The sequence below is a fragment of the Vespa crabro genome, chromosome 11 (genome assembly GCF_910589235.1).
Source record: "Vespa crabro chromosome 11, iyVesCrab1.2, whole genome shotgun sequence".
Lineage (NCBI taxonomy): Eukaryota > Metazoa > Arthropoda > Insecta > Hymenoptera > Vespidae > Vespa > Vespa crabro.
In genome coordinates, this window is record NC_060965.1 from 4,845,792 (window position 1) to 4,871,098 (window position 25,307).

Genomic DNA, 25,307 nt, shown 5'->3' on the forward strand with positions numbered 1-25,307 from the left:
TTTTTTTTTCTTTTTTTTACTTTTTTCTTAGTTCACTATTATCATCGTACACTTAACGGTTATACTTAATCGAGTACAAGAAGGTACGTTGGTCGAAAAGATCGTGATGCAGAAAAAAAAAAAGAAAAAAAGAAAAGAACTTGAAAAAAATCGATTTTTGTTCATTAACTTATCGTGAAAATCACAGAGAAATGATGCAAGTTCAGAGCCGATGAGATTCCATGTCATCGGATGAAAGTTTAATCAAGCAAATTATCGTTAGCATACCGATAATGATGACTATCAAATAGCGGCTATTAATCAAACGATTTCGAAAACGTATCGTGTAATTTGTAAGTTAAAACAGTGAGTATTAAAACTTTTTTAAACGAATTCTCATATACTTATTTATACAAATTTTATTTAAAAAGGATTCTCTCTTTTTTCTAATTTCTTCTTTTTTTTTTTTTTTTTTTTTTAACAGTTACAAGTAAAAATATTTTATAAATAATTATTCCGTGAATATTTTATTTTTGATATTATCGATGATCAGGATCGTACATATGAGAAGTAAAGAAGAAATTCTACGATTCCATATGAAAAAATTTCTCCACATAAATAATATTACGCGTAAAGTCAAATTATTAATATTTATATAATAACGCGTTATATTATGAAAATATGATATGAAACGAAAATGTCTGATTATATATAATTTCTTTTCACATATATATATATATATATATATATATATATATATATATATATATATATATAACACATTATCATCTTGTGATTGGACACGCCCAACAATTTGGAGATCACTGTTATCAAAATAAAATAATGAAAAGCTAATAAGGCAAAAAAGGGTCGAACTAACCAAAGATTAAACGAAACAAAAAAGAGAGTTCAAGAAAAAAGAAAAAAGGAGTAAAAATAAAAAGAAAGAGAAAGAAAGACGGAAGGAAGGAAAGAAAGAAAGAAAGAAAGAAAGAAAGAGAAAAAAAAGAAGAAAGAAATAAGATGAGGAAGAAAAATAAGGGAGGATAAGGACGGATGAGTCGACTGAAAATGAGCTGAAAATGCAAGAAGAAGAAGTCCGGCGTACGAGTTCATTGGCATCGATTTCGGACGAACGATAATAATCGGCCGATTTTGCATGTGCGACCGTTAAATATCGTGTTTGAGCTCATTTACATACTTATCCTTCGCGGCTCGTTCTTGCACTTGCGCTTAAGCTTCGGTGCAATGCGTATTCTCAACCATACTTATTATAATTTACCGATTCGTTCAAAATCCACCTTTTTCATTTTTTATTTTATATAAATTTCTTTCTTGCTCTCTTTATCTCTTTTCTCCCTCTCCCTTCTTCCCTCCCACTCTCTCTCTCTCTCTCTCTCTCTCTCTCTCTCTCTCTCTCCCTCTCTCTCTCTTTCTCTTTGTTTCCATATCTCTCTATATTTCTTGCTTATCAAAAAAGTAAATGCTTTATTTATATACATTTCAAATTAAAATTAAATCATGCTATAGTGAATTTTCAAATAAATGTTATATATATATATATATATATATATATATATATTTTCTTTTTTCATATTAACTTTGTATTAAAAAAATTTTACTTGAAATAATTTAAATATTTTTAATCAAAATAAAATTTTAATATAACGATCTATCTCATTCTATCTCTTTCCATTCTTATTATCATGACAAAATAATTGTACTTACGTTGTAACTATTCAAATATCAATTAATTAAGCAGGTGTTCCTTTTTTTTCTCTCTCTCTCTCTCTTAAAAAATTATTCACATCTTTCTTTATTACTGACTTTCTTTATTATTGACTTTTACCTAAAATAGGAATTATGTAATCGTATAATTTTGTTTGATAAAAAAAAAAAAGAAAGAAAAAAAAGAAAAAAAAGAGAGAGAAAAAGAAAAAAGAAAAGAAAAAAAGAAGTATCAGTCATATCGACGACAGAAAGAGACAAAGATTTCTTCTTCTTCTTTTTCTTTTTTTTTTTTTTTTCTTATGAAGTCTAAATTGATAGTAATGTAATTAAAGGAAAGAAACGGAAGGATAGGCGTAGGCAGAAGTCACTCTTGAATTAATAGAATGAGCCTTCTCAAGAACACGGTGCCATCTTCGATATATATGTATGTACATAAAACGAGATCTCTCGAGCGAATAGATTCGTGGAACGTCTAACGGTGAGCCCATTGTTCTAGGTCGTTGGATAAATCTGTCAAACTCTTTTTGGATAACACGTGGTATAACGATGAGAGGAGAAAGAGGAAGATGAGTCGTAGAAATGTCGTATGTAATGTAATCGAATCTTATATGTTTCACTCGATGAGTAGATAAACCTATTTAATATATAATGATATTAAAAAACTATTCTCTTAGATTTAGAGTTCCTTTGAAATTACTTATAATAATTTTATTTGAAATTGATTTTTATTTATTTATTCATTACTATTATTATTATTATTATTATTATTATTATTATTATTATTATTATTATTATTATTATTATAGTTTGATCTTTGATCATCATCAGTATCGTATGATAAATTGATAAAAGATATTTCGCGGAAGATGGGATAAATTTTTTTTTATATTTTTTTTTCAATTAAGTGGATCAAAATTTAATTACATTGTTATGCTAACAAATATTCGATTAAATTTTCTTTTTGTTTTATCAGGAAGACAATGTAAACGTTCAACTAATATATTTGCATATTTGGCGATGAACAATGAGATAAATTAAAAATGAAATTAATTTTTATTAAATATACGTAATATCGTATAATATTTTTATTTAATTTATATTATTTATATGAGTCTTAGTTTAGTCAAATAATTTTTAAAGTCACTTTATACATGCATACATACTTAAAGAAGATAACTGGCCAGGAAACTCGAAATTCCAGCGTTCGGGATACTTTTCAGATTCCTTAAGGTGGATCGTAATTTTTAATTTTTATGAACGACCCGTTCATCGATTGAATCTGACGTCCTATTGGTCGTATGTTTGCATGCAACGTATTTACCTTCGATCAGTTTCATGGATAAGATAAAGAGAAACTTGCGTTCATAATGTTAAGGAGCCCAAGTATCTTGTTATGTCATTTTACGAGTAACTCGAATGTCAGCCGATTTATACTCTTAGTTTCCGAAAATAAACGATATCACGTACAACCATAATCTATATGTTTACTATGGTACTATATTATGAGATTAAGAAAAAAAAAAAAAAAAAGAAAAAGCAAATCGGAAAAAAATTATCACTTTTTAAATTATCAATTTTATTCGTACCTGTTGCTTTATAAAAAAAAAAAAAAAAAAAAAAATAAAAGGAAGAAAGAAAGTTAAAAGCTTCATTGTCAAAGTAAAAGTGATACTGGGTAGACGAAAAGTTTCTAAATAATTTGAAAAATCAATTATTCTTCTTCGTGATCTTTTAGGTTAATTTATTTTCTTTTACTTTTTATAGATTGTAAAATTACAAGTTCAGAAATTAGGTTTTAATCTGTAACAAAAAAGAAACAAAGAAGAAAAAAAGAAAAAGGAAAGAACAAATTAATTCAAAGAGATCTCAAAAAGAATAAATTGATTTCTTTTGAAAAATCATCTAAGAACTTTTGAACGATCCTCTATATTAGTATATAACGTATACACACCCACACGGATATTTATATTAAAAATTGGAATGTTTTGAACACATCTTATATGAGAACGATTAAATTGTCATTGTCATATTTATAAATGACAGATTATTAAGGTATTGCAATTTCTTTTGATTCTTCTCTTCTTGAAAGAATATAAAAGGATAAAAATGATAAAAATGAAAGATAAAAAGAAAACGAATGGAAATCCTTTTTAAATCCTCGTTCTGTCCTTCACGTTGACAAGCAGACCCTTTACACTTCCTCCAAGGTTTTATACTGAGTGGCAGGCAAGTGTTTTTGCGGTATGATTTAATTCGACTTTTGAAATGCGAAAACAGAGAGAGAAAGAGAAAGAGAGAAAGAGAGGAAATGAGGGAGTGAGCGGGAGAAAGAGAGAGAGAGAGAGAGAGAGAGAGAGAGAGAGAGAGAGAAAGAAAGGAAGAAAGAAAGAAAGCATTTCTCTTACCTTTCTATCGTCTTATTTTATTTTTTCGTCGAAAGATGAGAAGAGTGCTTTGATGATATCACTTGGAAGACGAACGAGCTTAAAGATGGTACGTGTTTGATGATAACAAGACACACTTCTTATCGTCAGAACTACTCTGACAGTATATTAAAAATTATTTATCGTCCTTTTAACGTAAGATTTTTAATAGAAATTTACTCTTTCGTAATTTATAATAAACGGGAAATTCAAATCCAACGAGTCGCAATAATTATTAATGAGATTGATGATTAATCTTCATTCCTTTTTTTTCTTTTTGTTTTTTTTTTTTTTTCTTCTTCTCTCATATCCAAACTCGAATAATTTTTATTCTATATATCGAAAGAAGCAGAGATTCATAAATAAATGTATTCATAAAAAATTTATTTATGAATCTCCTCTTCTTTCGAAATGGAATAAAATGAAAAGAAAGGAAAAAAAACGCGAGAAGAAAGGGGAAAAAAAAGAAAGAAAAAACGAAAAAAGAAGAGAAAAAAGGAATATAAGAAAAGAGAAACGTGAATTACACTGTCATGAAGTTAAGCAAGTAAGTCGTGACAAGTTCCTGACTTATAAATTTTCATGAATTTTGTCAGATTTATTATTGTACGAAATTTTGTCACCTCTTTTCCAGTACCGCAGATTCAATGATAAATGTTTATATATGTACGTATGTATGTATACGTATATATATATATATATTTTTTTTTTTATAAAAATATTATATTTGGATTACGTTAATACGTTAATAATTGCAATAGAACAAATTTTTTTAATTCGTTGCTTGGAATATTCTTATTTTTCTTTCTCCTTTTCCTTTTGTTTTTTTTTTTTTTTATTTTATTTTATTTTATTTTATTTTATTTTCACATTTAAAATTTGAAAATATATTAAAGAAAAAAAAAAAGAAAAAGAAATGAAGAATGAAATACACATTATAAAAAAATATTAATTGTTTATAATAATATGTTATTTATTTTTTTACATGGCTACGTAAAATAAATCATTCAAATGAAAATTCATTTATATTTTACATATTATTGTAATATAGAATAATATGTAAAATATAAAAATTATTGTTAGATACAATTGTCTAATTAAGAAATATTCGATTAAACGAAAGTTTGGGAAACACTGCTTTAAAGATACGTGAACGAATTTAAAAGGATGATATTGGTCTCGTAGAAACTTATTCGTAACTCTGGTGATTAATCGATTCATCCTCGGTAACCGAACGGCAATGCCAGAAAAAGATATATATATATAAAAGATGCTTAAAAGTTACAGCACGTGCGGGAGCATTAATTAGCAAAGTATCGGAATCTTCTCAAAGGTATTTTGTTGAGAAAGAGAGAAAGAGATAGAATTACAAGTTCGTCTTCCGGGACTTGTTCTGTCGGTTGCGACGTACAAAAAGGAAACAATTTTCGAATTCCCTTCCCCAAATTAATTTCTTGCTCTTAACTTTAATACCATTCTTCGTAAAGTCATTAGCTAATTATTTTTAAATCGCATTCTGCGCAGACTGTAAATAAAATTGTATTGACAAAAATTTTTCTATATCCCCTTTTTCTTTTCTTCCTTTCTTTTTGTTTCTTTCGTTTTTCAATTTAAATTTATTTCGTCCCTATTTTTGTAATTTTCTTCTTTTCTTTTCTCTCTCTCTTTTACTATTTTCTTTTTCCTTTCTTTAATACTTGAAAAAGTTGATTCCTATAGTACGGAATAATCACTTAATAATAATATTATATATAAGTCATATAAGTTAAGTTATTCTTGATATATTTTACATATTAAGAATAATTTAATAATAATTAATAATAATTTTGAAATTTTATTATAATAAAATTTACGTCATTTCTAATAATGACAGGAGTATCATCGCTACATTAGATAAATTATAAAATCTTTCGTGAGAAATATCTCATTCGTAATAAATAATGTTAACAATAATATTATTGCAATCGCGCATAATATTAATTTAAATTTTAGATTTACAAATTTCACGATTTAAATCTTTTCAATTTTTTGTTTATATACGTCGGTGCAAAGAGAAAAATAATAAATAAAGAAATCCACAAGCGTGAAAAATTATCACGTGGAGGCGTGTAAAATGAAGTAAATTGTATGAGGACAAGCAAACGTCATATAAAAATCGACACTTCTCTCACGTGGAAGAAATTAAAGTGCAATGTAATCGAAAGAGACGATTTCGAGGATTTATCGATCGTTAAAGAAGTCTTCATGTGCCATCATTCCTCTCTCTCTCTCTCTCTCTCTCTCTCTCTCTCTCTCTCTCTTTCTTTTTTCTTTCTCTTTCTGTTTCTCTTTCTCTTTCTATCTTTCACGTTTCATTCGCAAGCCTCGAGCCTTTTCGCCAAAAGAAATTTGTGTTTCATTTTACACCTTCTTCTTACTTATTTTTGTCTGCACTTTTGTCCATCTTCTTTATTATTATTTATTTATTTAATTTATTTTTTGTTCTTTTGTTCTATTACACACGCATATCTACCTCTATCTCTCTCTTTTTTTCAGAATGCAGCGAGTAAAATGCGTCTTTTAGCGCTCGTTTTAACGAGCCTCTTCGACCTTCTACGTTTCGCTAATGGCCAGGATTTTATAGTTACCAGACATTCCGATGGAGACATCTTCACGCTTGAAGGTAATCATAATTTATACGGATATTTTATATTTCTTGCAATGAAGTATAAAAAATAAGTTAACATTAATTATTAGTACGAATAAATTTTTTTTTTATTATGTTAATATTTATATTATTATTAACATGTGCCTATTTACATTTAACTTATTTTTTTTCGTTTTTTTTGTTTTATTTTTTTTTATTTATTTATTATTAATTAATACGACATAAATTTAATCTTATTTCTGTAGAAATGATAAAATATAGAAAAGTTTATAATTACAATTATTAATTCTCTAAAAGAAAATTTGTCAATATATAAATTTGATAAATCAAAGTTCGTCTATTCGAAAACTTAATAATAGATATAATCCGACAAAATGTTAAAAAAATATTCTAAGAAGTATAATCTTTTTTTAATATTGAAAAAATATAAATTAATTTGTGTGAATAATTATTAAAAAAATTAATTTCCAAACAAATTTTATTTTGTTCTAAAGATAGAAAATTTTAAAAAGCTTGCTTTTTTATTATTATCATTATTATTATTATTATAGTTATTATTATTATTATTATTATTATTATTATTATTATTATTATTATTATTATTATTATTATTATTATTATTGTTATTATTATTATTATTATTATTTGTTTTTTTTTTATCTTTCTAACTATCGATCAAATGTTCGAATTATCGATACATGTATTTTTAATAAAATGCTTCAATTGGTAAAGTCAATGTTCCGATATACGTCCAAGGGTATAACTATCTTTCACTGAAGAGTATAATTTATGTTTCTCTTGGTAGGTTCATGTACAGATACTTGTACAGTGCTCAGCAGCGGAACCGCCAGATCTTTATCCAGCAATCCTTCGACGTTAACTCTACCACCATTCAACACTTCCTGTTCCTGTCAATGCAACAACAGCCTACCAATTTTCCGAGAAGATCTTCAAATTTGTGTCAACGATATCCACGGTGAGTTAGAATTGTCACGTATCAAAAAAAAAAAAAAAAGAAAAAGAAGTTAATAAAAGAAAAAAAAAATGAAAGAAACATAATTACATATCCTAAGATGCAATTTAAATGCATCGTTGCATTTTCCACAAAAACTATATTTATATCATTTATACAATTTTGTCCTAATTACGTGACTCGCACAATCAACACATCTACAAATTTGTGTCAACGTTCGTGAGTTAGAATTTTTATGTATCTCTAACAAAAAAAAAAAAAAAATGAATAAATAAATAGATAAATAAAAGAGATATAGCCTTATATTATATAATTGAAATGCAATTTAAATTCATCGTTGCTTTTTCTTTTTAAATTATATTTTATCATATCACTTCTTATTTTTCTCGTAATTTTTAAATATACCAAAAATATGACTTGTTCTAATTATATGATTTATAAATTTCGACAATAAAGAATAAACATAATCACATATCATAAAATGTAAAGCTACAGCATCGTGGCATCCTCAAGAAGAAAATACGTTATGTAAAATAAATTAATTTTATTATAACATTTATATGTTAAATATCTTTAATAATCTTTAATAATAATCTTTAATAAACGCATAAAATGGTAAAATATGGAAATAATATATCCGTAAGATTATATTCGATAATATAATCGTTCGATCTTGCAAATTTCAAAATTACTTCATTTATATTGATCGATGATGATCATTTTACAGTAATCAAAATATATATACATACACACACACACACACATATATATACATATATCTGTATATATATATCTGTATTTAACTGACGCCTTTCGAGAAAGATATATTTGTTCACTAATAAATGATTTATTATATGAAACGTCATGCCAAAAGTCGTACACATGTGTTTATTATCATGTTTATATGAGTACACGCGAGAGTTGAATTCAAAGGCTTTTTCTCGCACGGTCTCTTTTTCGAGTATCGTACGACACAGTATATCGATAATGATGCCTCCTCGTTCGACGAAATAGCCCACAAAAAATTAGGTTCATCGACGTCCACGATCGGTACGTAAAGCGTTCGTGTTCTCTCGTGACGACTCTTCGTAAATAACAAACAAATGAAAAAGAAAAAAAAAAAGGAGAAAGAAGTAAAAAGGAAAGAAAAAAAAAATTATACCAAAATTAATGGTAGCTCCTGTCAGAATAATTTCAGTAAATCATTGTCGACATCGATTGGATTTAAAATCTTCATATTGTATATGTATTGCATTTTTTCTTTTTCCTTTTTTTCTTTTTTCCTTTTTTCTTTTTTATAACAAATAGTAATTCATATTATATAGAAAAATATGATTCAATAATTTTTTTATAATTAATAATAATTCATAATTAATATTATATTTAATAATTATTATTTATTTCGTTTATTTAATTTTATATACAATATATAAAGATAGATTAGGCTCAAATACTCTATACTTGAGTATTTTATGTATTTTCATCATTAAATATTAAAATCATTGTGTGTGTGTGTGTGTGTGTGTGTGTGTGTGTATATATATATATATATATATATATATATATATATATATATATATATATGTATATATATGTATATATTTTACATTAATAAAAAAAAATATATATATATCATGATTCAATAATTTTTTATTATTGATAATACTTCATAATTAATATTAATAATTGATATTTATTAAGCATAAGAAAGGACATATAGGATTCATTTTTTATTTCATGCAATTTTAAAACTTGTTAAGACCACATCCTGTATATATAGAGAGAATATTCGAAACATAATAATTTTATAAAATTATACGGTAAGAAAAGGAGAGAGAGAGAGAAAGAGAGAGAGAGAGAGAGAGAGAGAGAGAGAGAGAAACAGAGAAAGAGAAACAGAGAAGAAGAGTCAGAAAATCAGATAGAGAGAGAAAGAAAGAGAGAGAGAGAAAGAAGGAGTGAGAGAAAGAGAAAGAAAAAGAGAAGAAAAAGAGTCGGAAAGTCAGAGAGATGGAGGAGGTAAGAGGGGGAGAAAAAGAGAGAGAGGAACAATTTTAACGGCGATCCGAATTACACGTACCATCGAAGAGAATCCAGTAATACCCAAGCAACCCTTTCATCGTCCTTCTGCATATAACAATCTCAAAGCATAGAGAGAAAGAAGTTCAATTTCTTTCCCTTTATTTGAAGTTTTATTTTCTCGAATTTTGCACACTCATCAAACGTGATTGAGCTTACTTATATCAAACGATGTTTTATATAAGATTTTTTATAAAAAAAATTTACATTGTAACAAGATATTCAGAATAATTATTAATATAAAAAGTTGCATAAGGTCACGCATAGATTATATTTTTAAAGAAAATAAATTAATCATATATTAGATATTATAATATATATTATGTCTACCTTAGATATATATAATAGATACAATTTTTAACAATAATTGAAATGAAAAGTAAACAAGACGTGAAAAATAATAAAGAACGTATAAATAAAAAATTTCGACAAACGATGAAAGGAAAAAAAATAAAGAGAAAGAAAATTTACTTAAACAAATAAATAAACAAATAAATAAATAAATATATATATATATAAATAGATATTTGTATAATAATATATTCATTAAAAATATAAAAATATACAAAAACATAAATAATACTAATAGATTGTATTTTTAAATAAAAATATAAAATATATATATTATATTTAAATAATATAATTAAAAATATAAAAATATACAAAAATATAATAAATACGAATAGATTGTATTTGTGATTAAAAATATACATATTATATTTAAACAACGTAGAAATACATACATATATATATATATATATATATATATATATATATATATATACTAAAAAAATTAACATTATAAATCGATTCGTTTCATTGTGCAATTACATTTGACATTCAAGTTGACCTTCAAACACTTTCATATCCCATATATTCGCGTGTCATAGTGATCTCATAGAATTATTTATAGAATTATAGGATCGGACGATCGGCGGAGGAAGTTGAGAGGAGGGATTTTAAAGGAAGAGGGGAAAGAAATATCCGAATGGAAGAAGAGGATTCGTTCGTCGATCTACATGAACTCATCCCCTAACTTCTCTTGAGATTTTTCGTCCTCTTTTTCGTTTCCGTATGTACCGTTTTCAATCGAGGCGCGTCATTGGAAATGATTGCTCCAACTGTTCGAACAAAACAAGCAAAATTCGCATCGTCTTGCACGAGTGCAAGTCGTTGCTCTTCCACGACGAGATACCTTCTGGCCATATTGCGACTCGATACGATCAAATCTTCGTTCCTATGGTGGTACACCATGACATTTGCATACAAAGGATGTATATACCCTCTGTGGCATGCGCTATGTTATTTTATTACGATAAGAGAGAAACGCGCTCATAGCGCGTTTATATTAGACATTTTCTTTTTTTCTTTTGCCTCCTTTTCTTCTTTTCTTTTCTTCTCTGTTCGTAAGTTCTTTATTTACAATATCAATGTCAAACCTCAAATAATATATTTTTTTCAAATTTTCATATCTTATCGAAGTATTTTTGAGTAATCATATATCATGTGTGGAGTACTACGTCCTTGTTTTATACTTATTACAATATAACGATTGCTACTGTATTATAATTTTTCTTTTCCTTTTTTTTTTTTTTTTTTTTTTTTTAAATAGACAGATTCAATATCTTCTATGTAAATTTTTGCATATATTTTTTATTGAAATTTTTTTAAGATATTTACAATCGGCTCATTTATTTTCTTCTTTATATATATATATATATATATATATATATATATATATATATATCAAAATGAATTAATATGCACAATTATTTCTTTTTTCTTTTTCCTTCTTCTTCTTTTTAAATACACACATTCGTCTTTTATGCAAATCATTAGATATATTTATCACTTGGATTTCTTTTAAGATTCTACAGTATATAAAATCATCTTATTTCTTATTACTGTTGTATAGCTCTTGTAATGTATTTTATCGACATATCTAAAAGATCAAAATTAGATATTCAAAAATGGTCCCGTCATATACCTTTATTTGGACGCGTGAAAAATAGTGAAATTAATTAAAGAAGAAGAAGAAGAAAAAAAAATAAGAAAAAAAGAAAAAAAGAAGAAAGAAAGAAAAAAAGAAAGAAGAAAGAAACGATAAAATTAAGGATGGACCTTTTGAAGAAGAAATTATCTTTGAAGGTACGAAGGAACGAAGTAAATGAATATATCGACGATCTTGCGTGCGTCGATCGTATCGGGTCTTGCATATCTTAATAATGTACATAAATAAAAAATTTAACGATCGATGTATGTAAAGGCAAAGTTAAAAAATTACGATCATCATGAGTGAGAACCTCGCATGAATTTGACTTTCAAAAGACTATCGTATTTCCGCGAAATATACGTGTTTAATCTCGCCTTGTTAGATCGTAAATATATTTTAAATATGTATTTGTTTATTTATGTATTTTTCGCAGAATGAAAGAATCTTACGATAAAGATCTTATCGCAATTATCTTATCAATTAATTGAATATCGATTAATTTCTTAATAAAGAAATACGACAAAGGAGATACAATTTTATTTCGATTTTTTATTATCAAATCTTTTGCTTTTTTCGTATAATTATTAACAATTTTTATGTAATAATAACATTTAATATACAATGAAAAACAAATATTTAATACATATCATTTACAATATATATATATATATATATATTATTATATCTATGTATGATATATTCAATATTTGTTTAAAAAAGAAAAAAAACAAAGAAAAAAAGATATTATCTCTCATAATATTATTTTTACTTTTTTCTAAATTTTGGTTAACAAAATGATAGAATAGAATTTACTATCACTTCTTCATTTATATATAACAATCCTTTTTTTTTATTTAATAGAATAATACAAAATTAAGAAAAAAAAAAGTATATATATATATATATAAAATATAACATAAATTGTACACAAGATAATTTTGTATATTTTTCTTTTTGTTTTTTTTGTCTTTCTTTTCCTTTTCAATTTCAGTCTCACAATATTTAACTTACTTTCTCCTAATAATTATTTTAATTTCAATCGAGAGAGAAAATGAAATGATTGAAAATAAGTGAAAAGATCTTATCATTCGATCGATCTTGTTCAAGGTGGTCGCGCTTCTTAACTAAAGAACATACGATTAACGGTAGTATTGAAATTAATTCAATGAGAAGGATTCGATATTCAACATTCTTGTTCGACAATGATCACCTGCGTTCAAGTTGATTCGATTAATTGGACTGATTTGCAATTTGAAATGCTTCAGGATAGTCTGATATCGAAGTTGAACAGTAATATTGATGCGATGGGCGTCTTCGAAGCGTAGAATTAGGTTGGAAGGTACATCTTCGAAAAAGCCTTCAACCTTATACTTTTCGGTATCCAAATGATCGGTGTAATACGAAGTACTTAAACCCTCGTTATACATCCATCTTTCTCTTTCTTTCTTTCTTTCTTTCATCAGTATATACAATGTTCTCTTCCAGATAAAATCGATCGAATTATCATCATCCTTTCACTTTTTCAAATGATTTCTTAAAAGAAACAGAATTAGAAACTTGAATATATATATATATATATATATATATATATATTTTTTTTTTTCTTTTTAAGAAATCATTTTATTTAATATGCACCTCGATTTTAATTGTTTATACTAATAATTTTTTGTTTATATATATATATATATATATATATATATATATATATATATCCTAATAAAAAAACAATATTAGGAAGAGATAGAAAGAGTATTCCTTAAATTCATATAATCATTTCTAATCAATATATAATTGTTTTACAGAAAAAAATATATATATAAAGTATAATAAAATATATATATGTATATATATTTGTATATATATATTTTTGTATATATATATATATATATATATATATGTACATATATATATATATATATATATATATATATATATATATATATATATATAATGTATAGTAGGGCAGTGTATTAAACCACAGACATAACCACAGACGAAACCTCAGATAAAATCTCCGACAAAAACCCGGAAAAAACCGCAGACAAAAACCCAGACGCAAGGTCACCGCAAAGTCAAATAATTATCATTTTAATGTGTCCCCCCTTTACATTATATAACATTCGTTTACAAAATTTGTTATGGTTTTAATACTTCAGGAAATTATCAAAAGTATACTACATTCCAACTGAACATGTATATATATATATATATACATATATATATATATATATATATGTATATATATATATATATATAAAAAGAAAAAAAAATTTAGTGATCTTCAACGCTCAGGCTTTTTAGTATAATCTTTTTTCTTTCTTTTTTTTTTCTTTTTTTTTTCTTTTTTTTCGTAAAATAATCCATCGCACGAAACAGTTATCATATTTATAAATTCCGAATGATCTCATATGAGATCATAATCGAGACTATTCAGGATAATAGAAGATTCACCGTATAATATGTTAACTGTATCTTTCGAAGCACGCATTGAGACCAAGCGTATCTTATACTCAAGCCCATAATCGAGCACGAACGCAACCCGTTGCCAGACTAAGGGTGAATACTTGCCGATCCGACCGACCGCTGACCTCATAGCTGATCTTACATCAGGACTGTAACTATCAATCTCTAATTTCTGTACCTGCCTGACCGGTCTTACGCTATACTCGAGCGTGCGGATTTAATTTGTTTTTTTTTTCTTTTACTTTTTTTTTTTTTTTTTTTTAAAGAAAATTCTTCACACATTCACATTGATTTTAATACACGACATTTGTTTCTAAATTTTCATATTTAAATATTTAACTAAGTTTATATTATTTTTTCTTTGTAATCAAAATTTTGGTAAATTTAATTTAATTCAATTTACTTTTTATATAATTCAATTAAATATATTTCTTTTTTATTTCAAATCTATTTATATATAAAATTTATTAATATAAATTTATTATATTTCAATTTAAGTTAATTTATTTCTTGTAAATTAATTAAATTTTTTCTTTTTTATATTTATAAAAAAATATATATATATACATACATAAAAGAAAAAAAAATAATTTCTTCCGTTTAAATCTAATTTTGCGTATAAAAATCAAACGAAATAGAAATTCATTTCTTTTTCTTTTCAATATCTTTTCCCAATGGATCGTCCTTCAGTCTTAATATATATATATATATATATATATATATATATATATATATATATATATATATGATAAAATCTTAAAACAAATAATATTTAATTAACACATAATAAATATTTTCCAATTAAAATAATACTTATTAATTATATTGCCGAAAAAAAAGAAAAAGAAAAAATTAATCATTTATTAAACATATTCCGTCCCCAGTTGAAATAATGGAAATTTCATTTGATCAATTTAAAAATTATTTTACACTTAAAAATTAATATTAAATGGTCAAATCGTAAATCCTGTTGAAAAGAACAATCAAGTTGAAGATACAGACCACCTTCTGTAATTGTCTTTCAGATTGCACAGAAATTGCTCTAGTACATAATTATGTAAGATTTCTATCTTTGTCTCTGCCCTTCTATGTAGAATATCTTTCAGAGAAGGAAAGAGAGGGAGAGAGAGAGAAAGAGAGAAAGAGAGAAAGAGAGAGAGAGAGAGAGAAAGAGAGAGATACCTACATACATATATGTATATATATATATATATATATTTCGTGTGAGAGACTTAATTTCAAGCTATCTAACAGTTAGCCACTTAGATAGATACGTGCCACCTGCTCACGTAAATGCGTCTCTCTCTCTTTCCTTTTTTTCTTTTTCCTATTTTTTTTTTGTTTTTTTTTTTTGTTTTATTATCTTTTTGTCAGTAGCTACGTGTTTCTATCATGAGAAGAAGATTTAACGCTTCGATCCTCGAATTTGTTAAGATATTCGTTGAAATGGAAAGAACATTTGAATTCTAATTCGACAATTACAATGGATGATGTTTAAAAATATGTGAAAAATATTAAAATTTGTCAAGTTTTATTGAAATTCATCATTTCAAGGTAATCCACGTAATCGATAAATCTTATTTCCTTGAATTGGTGTTTGGGAGAAAAAAATATTAGAAGAAAGAAAAATACGAGAGCGAGAGAGAGAGAGAGAGAGAGAAAGAGAAAGAGAAAGATGGAGAAAGAGAAAGATGGAGAAAGAGAAAGAAAAAGAATCTAAATATTTCAAATATTATCACAATCAAAGTTAGATCATCATATTACAACATTTCGTAAGTCAAATTCAAGGTTGGCTCATAAATTTGAAGGTCCATTTATATTAAATGAAGTTGTAACTATTAATTAGAATCTTATCTGCATAATGAATCTCTATTGAATAATATGGTTTCTCTCCTTTTTTTTTTTTTTCTTATTTTTCTCTCGATATCGCTTAATAAAAGACGTCTTCACGTAATAGAAGATCGAAGTGTGTCGGCAGAGTGTTTTGCTTGACAGATCATAGCGTTAAGGTATTTTCACATTCTAACGTTTTCGTTATGCGTGAACTCATCGAATAATATTACACACACACACATATATATATATATATATATATATATATATATATTTATATTTATCGTGAGAACTTATTTGAGATCATATTTTTTTACAAATTTATTATCAAATCAATATATAAAAAATATGACGCGTTAAAATCATAATAAAAATTTACAGTAAAAATAATTTACTCTTAATCGTTTATTTCCAATTTTGCAATATTTCAATTTTCTTTTCTTGTTATTATTTATTATTAATATAATAATGTTAATGTTCCATTAGATATTACACATATACGTGTATATATAAGAGTAATGAATTTAGCTGGATATAAGAAAAATAAGACTTAAAGGAATTTCTAAGAGAAGAATAAAATTAAAAGCAAAGAGATGGAAAATTAATAAGCATTCATCAACATCTTAGAATGATAAAATGTTTTTCTTTTTTACTTTTCATTTGTCCTTTCTTTTTCTTTTTTTCTTTTTGTTTTTTTTTTCTTTGTTTTTTATTTTTCATCGCTATGTACCGTTCTCTCGATAGTAGCTCCTAACGAAGATAAGAAGTATAAAAATAAAATTTACAAAAAGACAGAAGCGATGCCCTAAGCGATGATTACTGGATAAATTAATTAAATGATACCTCTCTCTGTCTTTCTATTTCTCTCTTTCTCTCTCTCTCTCTCTCTCTCTCTCTCTCTCTCTCTCTCACTTCTCTCTCACTTTCTAGTATCTATGCAACGGTGATAAAGAATGATTGCAATGAAGTTAACGGTTTAGTAGAAATTTGACAAAAATTGGACACCACTGGTGAAGAAGAAGAAGAAGAAGAAGAAGAAAAAGGATAGAGAGAGAACAATGTTAATTACTGTATGTGTAATTAATTATCATAATAGAAAAATGTCAGGGCAAGTTTCTATAGAGTCGTCGCGTTTCACCGTCAAAGAACATATAAAATGTATGTATGCATATATGTTTGTTTGTATATATGTATGTATGTGTATAGATACGTCAAGGATCATGCAATTAGAAGAGAGTAGAAAAAGAATGAAGGAAAGGAAACAACATGGAATTAAATGCAATCTTCTACAGGCTGAAATCTTTTTAATTATTCCATATAGCACAAGAAAAGCAAATTTTAAAATTAATTAAAAATTCATTTTGTTTAATTATAAAAAAATTTAGGTTACTTTTTTAGCGTTTCTAATATTAACATTTCATTATAATACGGAAGAAAGAGAGACAAAGAGAAAGAGAGACAAAAAGATCTTCTAATTATTCTATATAAGCGAGTTTTGTGTGAAAATTAATTTTTTCTTTTTCTTATCTAATTTTAATAATATCTTTTCTCAGTGTTCATTTTTATTAGAGAAGAGTTCAGCTAGTTTCATAATTTATAATATATTCATAGAATGAAAAGAAAATTTTTCTAAATTGTTGCTTAGAACAATGTTTTATATGGAAATTAATCCTTTTGTTTTAACTTTAATCTAACGTTATTTATTATTATAAAAAACAAAAAGGCTAATTTTATAATATCTTATATTCAAATATAATTAGAATAAGAGAAAGATTTCTTTTTCTACGAGCAGGTCTCATATGGAAATTAATTTTTTTTTTTTATTCCAATCATAATACAACGTTATATGGCATTAGAAAATTACTTTTATTATTTCTAATATTTATTCAAACATTAGAATAAGAGAAAGAAATTCATTTAATTGTTCCATACCGCTCAGACATTTTTACATAGAAATTAATTTCTTATTCCAATTATAATATATAATATTTCTCGCTATATAGAATTTATTACAAGAGATTTAAATCTTTCTATATCTAAGATTTCTGTTATTTCTATTCTGCCCGATGGAATATAGAACAAAGGAGAGATTAGATTAGATGAGAATGCATTTCTAAACGGATAGAAATAAGCGTACTAAACGAAATTAGATGAAACAATAAGATTTAGATTAAAATTATGAAAGAACTATGAACTTATCCAATGATATAAATAAATCCATAGAAAGAGCAAGAGAGAGAGAGAGAGAGAGAGAGAGAGAGAGAGAGAAGGAAGAAACAGACAAACAAACAGGTAGACAGATAGACGGATAGAGAGAGAAAGAGAGATAAAGGGAAAGATAGAAGAGATAGTAAGATAAGCCGGGTTAGCTTGCGGTACTTGCGGTACTAAAGAGGAACGACAAGCTCGACTCTCCAATCGATTATTTACTATTACTAAAAAAGATCGTAGCGGCCTTGAAGCAACCAACATAAGCAAGAAACATATGCGTATGTCTTTCCATGCAAAGACGAAGATAAAAGGTCAAGTTCCGAGGTTCAACGTATGCGAGCTTTTAACGTATCTCTAATTGACGGTTATTCTGAAGATTCGATAAGATCTCGAAGGTGCGATATCTAATAGTGGAAACGTTTCGTTATGCAAATGATTCTACGATATCTATGGTGGGAGAATTAATGACAGTAAAAGTTTAAATCAGTATGTGTGTGTGTGTGTGTGTGTATGTGTGTGTCGTTAAGAATTATTTATCTTATCTCTAATTTCAACCTCTTAGCCCTTCTCGTTCTACTTGATACCCTTCCACTCTTTCCAGTCTCTCCATCCCCTCAATATTACCTATCACCACCACCATCGCTGCTATTGTACAACATTGATAGGCTATATACTGAAGTGATTGTGAGAGTACTTTGGAATGTAGAAACGAAGATTTATAGGTTTAAAGTGATAGATAAATCGCTTGGATATACATTATCCGATCGAATGAGAAACAATTTTAAACGCTAACAATTCATTGTGAATTAAAGTAAAATAAAAGACATTCAGAGTGAAAGTAATTTTGTTATCTTGATTGAAATATTTTCTCTATTGTCTTCGAATAATCGTGATTATTAGTGATAAAATATTGTAGTATTTGAAGTGAACACTTTTTGATGGTTATATTTGTAAAATTCTTTTTACTTAATGTTTATAAATAAATATTTAAGATGTAATATTTCTATAATTCATTTGGAAAGTTTAGTAACACGCGGTATGACTTTATGACCAAATTACTATATTAATCTGATCAATCATTAATCTTATGTTACAGTATACAAACAAGTATGATGATGGTGATCGATCACTTACATATTTTTAAAATATCAATTAGAAATATTAATATATATATATAGACACACATACACTTTATAATAATATTAATATAATATTAATATAATAATAATATTATATATAAAATATATAATATATAATAAAGTGTGTATATATATATATATATATATATATATATATATATATATATATATATATATAATACATATCTACATATTCATATATAAGAGAAAAGAGAGAAACAGAGAGAGAGAGAGAGAGAGAGAGAAATTTTAATTATATATATTACTCTTTCTCCCTCTCCCTCTCTCTCTTACTTATATATATATATATATATATATATATATATATATATATATATATATATATACCTATAAACAACAGTAAATGGATATGAAGCCGGTAAAAGATCTAAATAAAATATAGATTATGTCGAGCCTTACGTCAAAAATATACTATCATATTAAGATGAAGATGCGAGTCGCGTTTACCGATATGATCCTTTATTGAGCGGTCTCATAAAGTCAAAGACTAAAATTTTTCCGGTTTCTCGCGAAGCGGTACGTTCTCAACGAGCAGGTTGGTTGGTACACGGCATACAAATTATTTATTCGTTGAACGGCCGAAGTAAGTTTCTACATGCTAAGCAGAATTTACCGCTTTACCAAACAGGATCCAGGAGAATATCAGAATGTTAATATCAATCATTAATATCGATAAACGATTGAATCAAAAACTTTATTGGTAATCAATACATAAAAAAAAAAAAATGTTTAAATAAAAATAAAATATTATAAATAAATAACGTTTAACGAAAATATAAATTTAAGGGCTTATTAGAAATTGCAATAGTTTTCCTTTTTTTCATTTTTTCCTTTCGTCAATTTGTCACTAGTACAAATATGATTAACAATTAACGTATTATTTTATATACATTTTCTTAATATCCGATCGTTTCAGACAATGTTACGTCATATTTTGTTTTTTTGTATTTTATTTATGTATTTTAATTTTTTTAATATAAATAACACCAATTTTATAATATTTAATATAAATTTCATGAAAAATTTATAGAAGCTTAGAGTAATTTGTTTTTTAAATATTTGATTATACCATTTACGAAATTAAATTAAGAATAGTTTTTAATTGTAATCGTTAAATAATTTTTCAATTAAATATATTAATATTAAATAAATATTAAATTAATATTAAATAAATATTAAATGAAATTTAAATAAAAATAATATAAACATAAATCATATCTCTTGTAAGAGTGAATATATATATGTTCCCATATCGAAATGAGGACCAGGATAGTAAAGAAAGTAAAATAAAAAGAAAAAGAAAAGAAAGAAAAAAGGAAAAAACGAATGAAAAAGATTAAGTAGAATTTCATCGAAATCTCGTTTCTCAGCACGAGCTCGTGTCGCACGTATGCTAATCGACCGATGGCCATATTTACGCGTGACTTTCTACGCTCACGATCAACGATCCATGTACGGAAATTAGATAACTGTCGAGTGATTAACGATCGGTTAAGTTGGTCCAATGAAAAGAGTCATTTAAGATGTTCTTGGTTGAAATGCTCGCGATTGACCTTACGACCTTAAAGAACGTCGCCATCGACCCTACAAAGATGGAAACTGGAAGCTATATCTTTTTCAAATGGACATATATTATATCTATGTAATCTCTATTCGTAAATGATAGATCATCTCGCTCGTCACGAGATATCGATAATTAATGCCGACTGGTTTTACTGATATAACGACGATAAATGGATATTCGGCCTGCTAAAAGGATTCTCATAAAATTAATATGTATGCCAGTTCGATCCAATTTTCTTCTTCTCTTTATTTTTTTTTTCTTTTTTTGTTTTAGTTCCTTTTTCTTCTTTTATTTTTTTTTCTTTTTATCGATCTTTAAGGTTCAACAGGTGATTTTTATTTTTACTTTTTTCATACTCGTTAATTTGTAATCGAAGAAGATCAAATTAATCGAGCAGCTTTGAATTTATTATAATTAGGTCATTTTTGTAGACTATAATTAAATTTATTCAATTATTATTTAATAATACGAAATTATTTTATTTTATGATATCTTTCTAATTCATTATTTCGATTTAAATAATTTTAATAAATTTTAATATTTTAAATATTATAAGTATATCATTGTAATTGAATTTATACAATGAATTCGTTGTTGAACAGTTGTTTTATTTCAAAACACTTTTACTTTCAACAGGATTGAATTATATATCTATATATGTGTTTATTTGTTATATACGACTTTCTATGGGTTTCTACATATTACTTAATACCATTGGATCCTTGTCTGTTTAATGTTTCCATAAAAATTAAAAAAGAAAATTCTTAATAAAATAATTATATCACTACGATCGAATTTTAGCGAAATTTTTTTTTTCTTTCAGAATGCAGTGTTGCTGGATTTCTAAGCAATTCGGGTTTAATCGAGCGAGTGCCATACGTTTTTCTACCGCAACGTGGTCAAATTATTTATCCACATGCCGAAATTCGTTTCGAAGGTATATCTACAATGTATATATAAATTTATTATATTTTATTTATATTATATTTTATTATAATTTTTAAAAAATTTACTAATCATCTTTTAATAACTCGATTGCTTAGTTTTGTGCAAATTTCATTTTTTATATTCGATTTAAATTAAAACTTTTAATATCTAATTAATTAAAAAATAATATTTAAAAATAATTTCACAATTGTAATATTTTATAATCTTATATATTAAGAAAGTATTCTATTTATCGATAACAGGCGTAACTACTCCTGTTTGTGGAATAACTGGAGCTCGACAGTTAGGAAAATCAGGATGGTCGGAATTGAGAAATCTGTCAGATGCAGAACCCCCATTTAGATTGTTTCGCGACGAAGGGAAAACTTTTCTTCAGGTCAGTATTATATCATTTGTAATGAGCTAATTTTATTATATAATCACAAGAGATTCCTGGTTTCATGAATATTATTTATTAAAATTATTAATTTAGGAGATATTTTAATTTAAATATTGATAAGAAATCATTTGGTGGGATGTGACTTAAATGTAGTAAGAGTTGTAATAAGTAATAAATAGTAATAGTAATAATAAGTTAAAAAAATAATATCTTTTGAGTTTTCGATCTAACAATTTTGCTACATTGTCGACTATTATTATTAAATCTTTTATCCTTTATTTTTAAATAAAACAAAATAAAATTTACATGATTACGATAAAAATTTCGATGATTTCATTATAGGTTATGTCATTATTACGAAAGAAAAAAAAATTCGAATTTAAAAATTATTAACAAAATCGATTTTATTAAAACAATATTATTGGAATATTTAAATAAATAAAGAATAAATTATACTTGAAAATGGTAGTTGTTTCAAGTCTCTACGATTTTCCGTTCCGGAGATATCGCCTTTTAAAAATTTTCATTCATAATTCGCATAATACAGCTGATCGTAGTAATAGTAGTAGTAGTAGTAGTAGTAGTAGTAGTAGTAGTAGGATCGCGTAAACTCTTGGAATTTATATAGGTTAGTGTGTCACTGCGCCAATTTGAATGAAATTATATAGGTCAATGAAAGATATAAATTTTCATTTAATTGGGAATATCTCCGGAACTAAAAGTCGTAGAGACTTAATACGAAAATCATTTTAAAGGGCAAAATTTTCTAGGCAACATTTTACAATACATATTGTTAACAATTAATTAAAAATTTGTTATAAACAATTTTTATAAACAAATTTTTACAAACTCAATTTATCTTATTTTGCCAAAAAAAAGAATTCAAATTGCAACTCAGATTTATAAAATTACATAAGTTAATAAATAATTAATGAACAAGTTAGTTTTTTTTTTTTTTTTTTTTTCTTTATCGAAGAAACAATTTCGTTTATTTTATATATCTTTCGTTTACATAGGAATATCTCAGAAACTAAAAGTTGTAGAGATTTAAATCGAATATCATTTTAAAGAGTAGAATTTTTTCTATTTCATCGACCTATTGTTAATAATTAATTAACAATTTATTATAAACCATTTTTTTAAACAATTTCTTACGAAAAAATTCATAATTCTTCGTCATACATGGATTAATATTATTTTTAATGGAGAATGTCGAATTGCATCGACCATTGATATAAAAAAATATATAATTCCATTTAAAAAAACTCAGTTAACAATCATATCTGCTTTACGTGTCCATTAACAAACAATCATAATATATATAACATGACTATAGTAAACGGAGTTTTTTCATATCTTTAAAAAAAAAGTTAGATATTCATAGTTATCGTAGTTATTGTCCCATCCTATATATTATCCTATTAATAGTAAAAATCATTACAGTGGATTGGCGAAAGTGGATTGAGAGATGCTACAGAAGGTCGAGTAGTAATTGCTAAACTTATCTGCAGAGATGCATCACCACAACAAAACAATACTGATGTCTTTGCACCTTGTGTTGCATTTAGAGTTGCTGGATCACCGTCGAGAAGCAGTATGTATTTTAAGATTTCAATCAAAAATAAATGTATATAATATAATGTTTTATTATTTTATAAGAATTTATTAATAACACTTTATCATATCGTTCGTTATTTAAATATCAGTAAATAAAAATTTCTATTATCATTCAAAGTTTTTTTTTTATTTCAGACATTCGAGAAATAATATTTACATCGACGTCTCAAGTTTCGCAAGGACTTTCGGCAACTGAATACGCTGCTATTGGTCTTTCCTCTGTCATTTTAGCTGTCATATACGTAACTAGTGTATCATTGTATCTTCATAGTAGAAGAGGAAAAAGAAAATCAATTGAAGAAGCAGAAATTACTTTACCTAGTCCAAGGGAAGGTATTGGCGGTAGTGGTGTTGGTGGTGGTTTGGTAAAAAACAATCCATTATTAATCGCACCAAGACATTTGGAAAATGATACCAACAGCGTATTAACTGAAAACGAATTGGTAGATGATTTGGTTCAAAGCGATGAAGAACAAAATTGTGAACATGTTTGTATAAAAATCATATTACTAGAATTAATTATAAATTTTATTTCTAATAAATCAAATTATTGATAAATAATTTAAATTATTCCAAAAGACATTACTATATCTTATTTTTTATTTAGAAAAATTATAATTATTATATTGATAAAATTAATTTGTATATAAATTATAAGAATAGTAAACAATTGTGTGTCATAAATAATTTAATTTAGTCAAAAAGACAATACTCTTTCTTATTTTCTTTTTTTTTTTTTTTTGAAGCCTTTTTTATTTTATTCATGTCATATGAGATTAATTAAACATTTATTCTAATATATAGTAGAAAATAGATTTCAATATTAACAATAAATTAAATTTGTAGAATCAGTTCACTTCTGCAATCGTTCATCCACGCTATGTATATCTGGACCATTCTGAAACTGTATTTGGATCTGGTTCAATGCTTGGAGAGAGATTACCTGAAGAGGATGTCAGAATCATTGAAACAATAGATAGTTCTCATCAACAAGAAGTACCGGTACTTCCAGGTACTCAACGAAGAAAATTATATTTCAATCCTGCATACTTTGACAGGCAATTGTTACTTGTAAGTCTCTCAAGCCATTAAAATTTTCATTGAATTAATTAAATCATTTTAATTTCATGTTTTCCCTCTTTTTTTATTATTTTTTTTTTTTTTTTTTTTAGTCTCCACCTCCAGCAGCCATCGAATTTCTTCTTAAAATTCGTGAAGTTATTTCTATCGCGAAACATAAGATGGCTGCCAAAAAATTTGTTCCTACTCTCATTGGTAAGGATTTTTTATTTCATTCTTTTATCAAA

The 25,307-nt window shown here is 25.9% G+C and overlaps 1 protein-coding gene across 1 annotated transcript in view; it reads left to right on the forward strand.

Annotated features, from left to right (window-relative positions):
- LOC124427971 overlaps positions 1-25,307 on the forward strand; it is a 55,611-nt gene that overhangs the window by 27,279 nt on the left and 3,025 nt on the right. Inside the window, exons 2-9 of the mRNA XM_046971465.1 lie at positions 6,669-6,795; positions 7,586-7,756; positions 21,880-21,993; positions 22,247-22,380; positions 23,827-23,977; positions 24,136-24,488; positions 24,847-25,071; positions 25,173-25,275. Of these exons, the coding sequence (XP_046827421.1) occupies positions 6,684-6,795; positions 7,586-7,756; positions 21,880-21,993; positions 22,247-22,380; positions 23,827-23,977; positions 24,136-24,488; positions 24,847-25,071; positions 25,173-25,275 (1,363 nt within the window). The 5' untranslated portion in view covers positions 6,669-6,683. The remainder of the gene's footprint in view (positions 1-6,668; positions 6,796-7,585; positions 7,757-21,879; positions 21,994-22,246; positions 22,381-23,826; positions 23,978-24,135; positions 24,489-24,846; positions 25,072-25,172; positions 25,276-25,307) is intronic.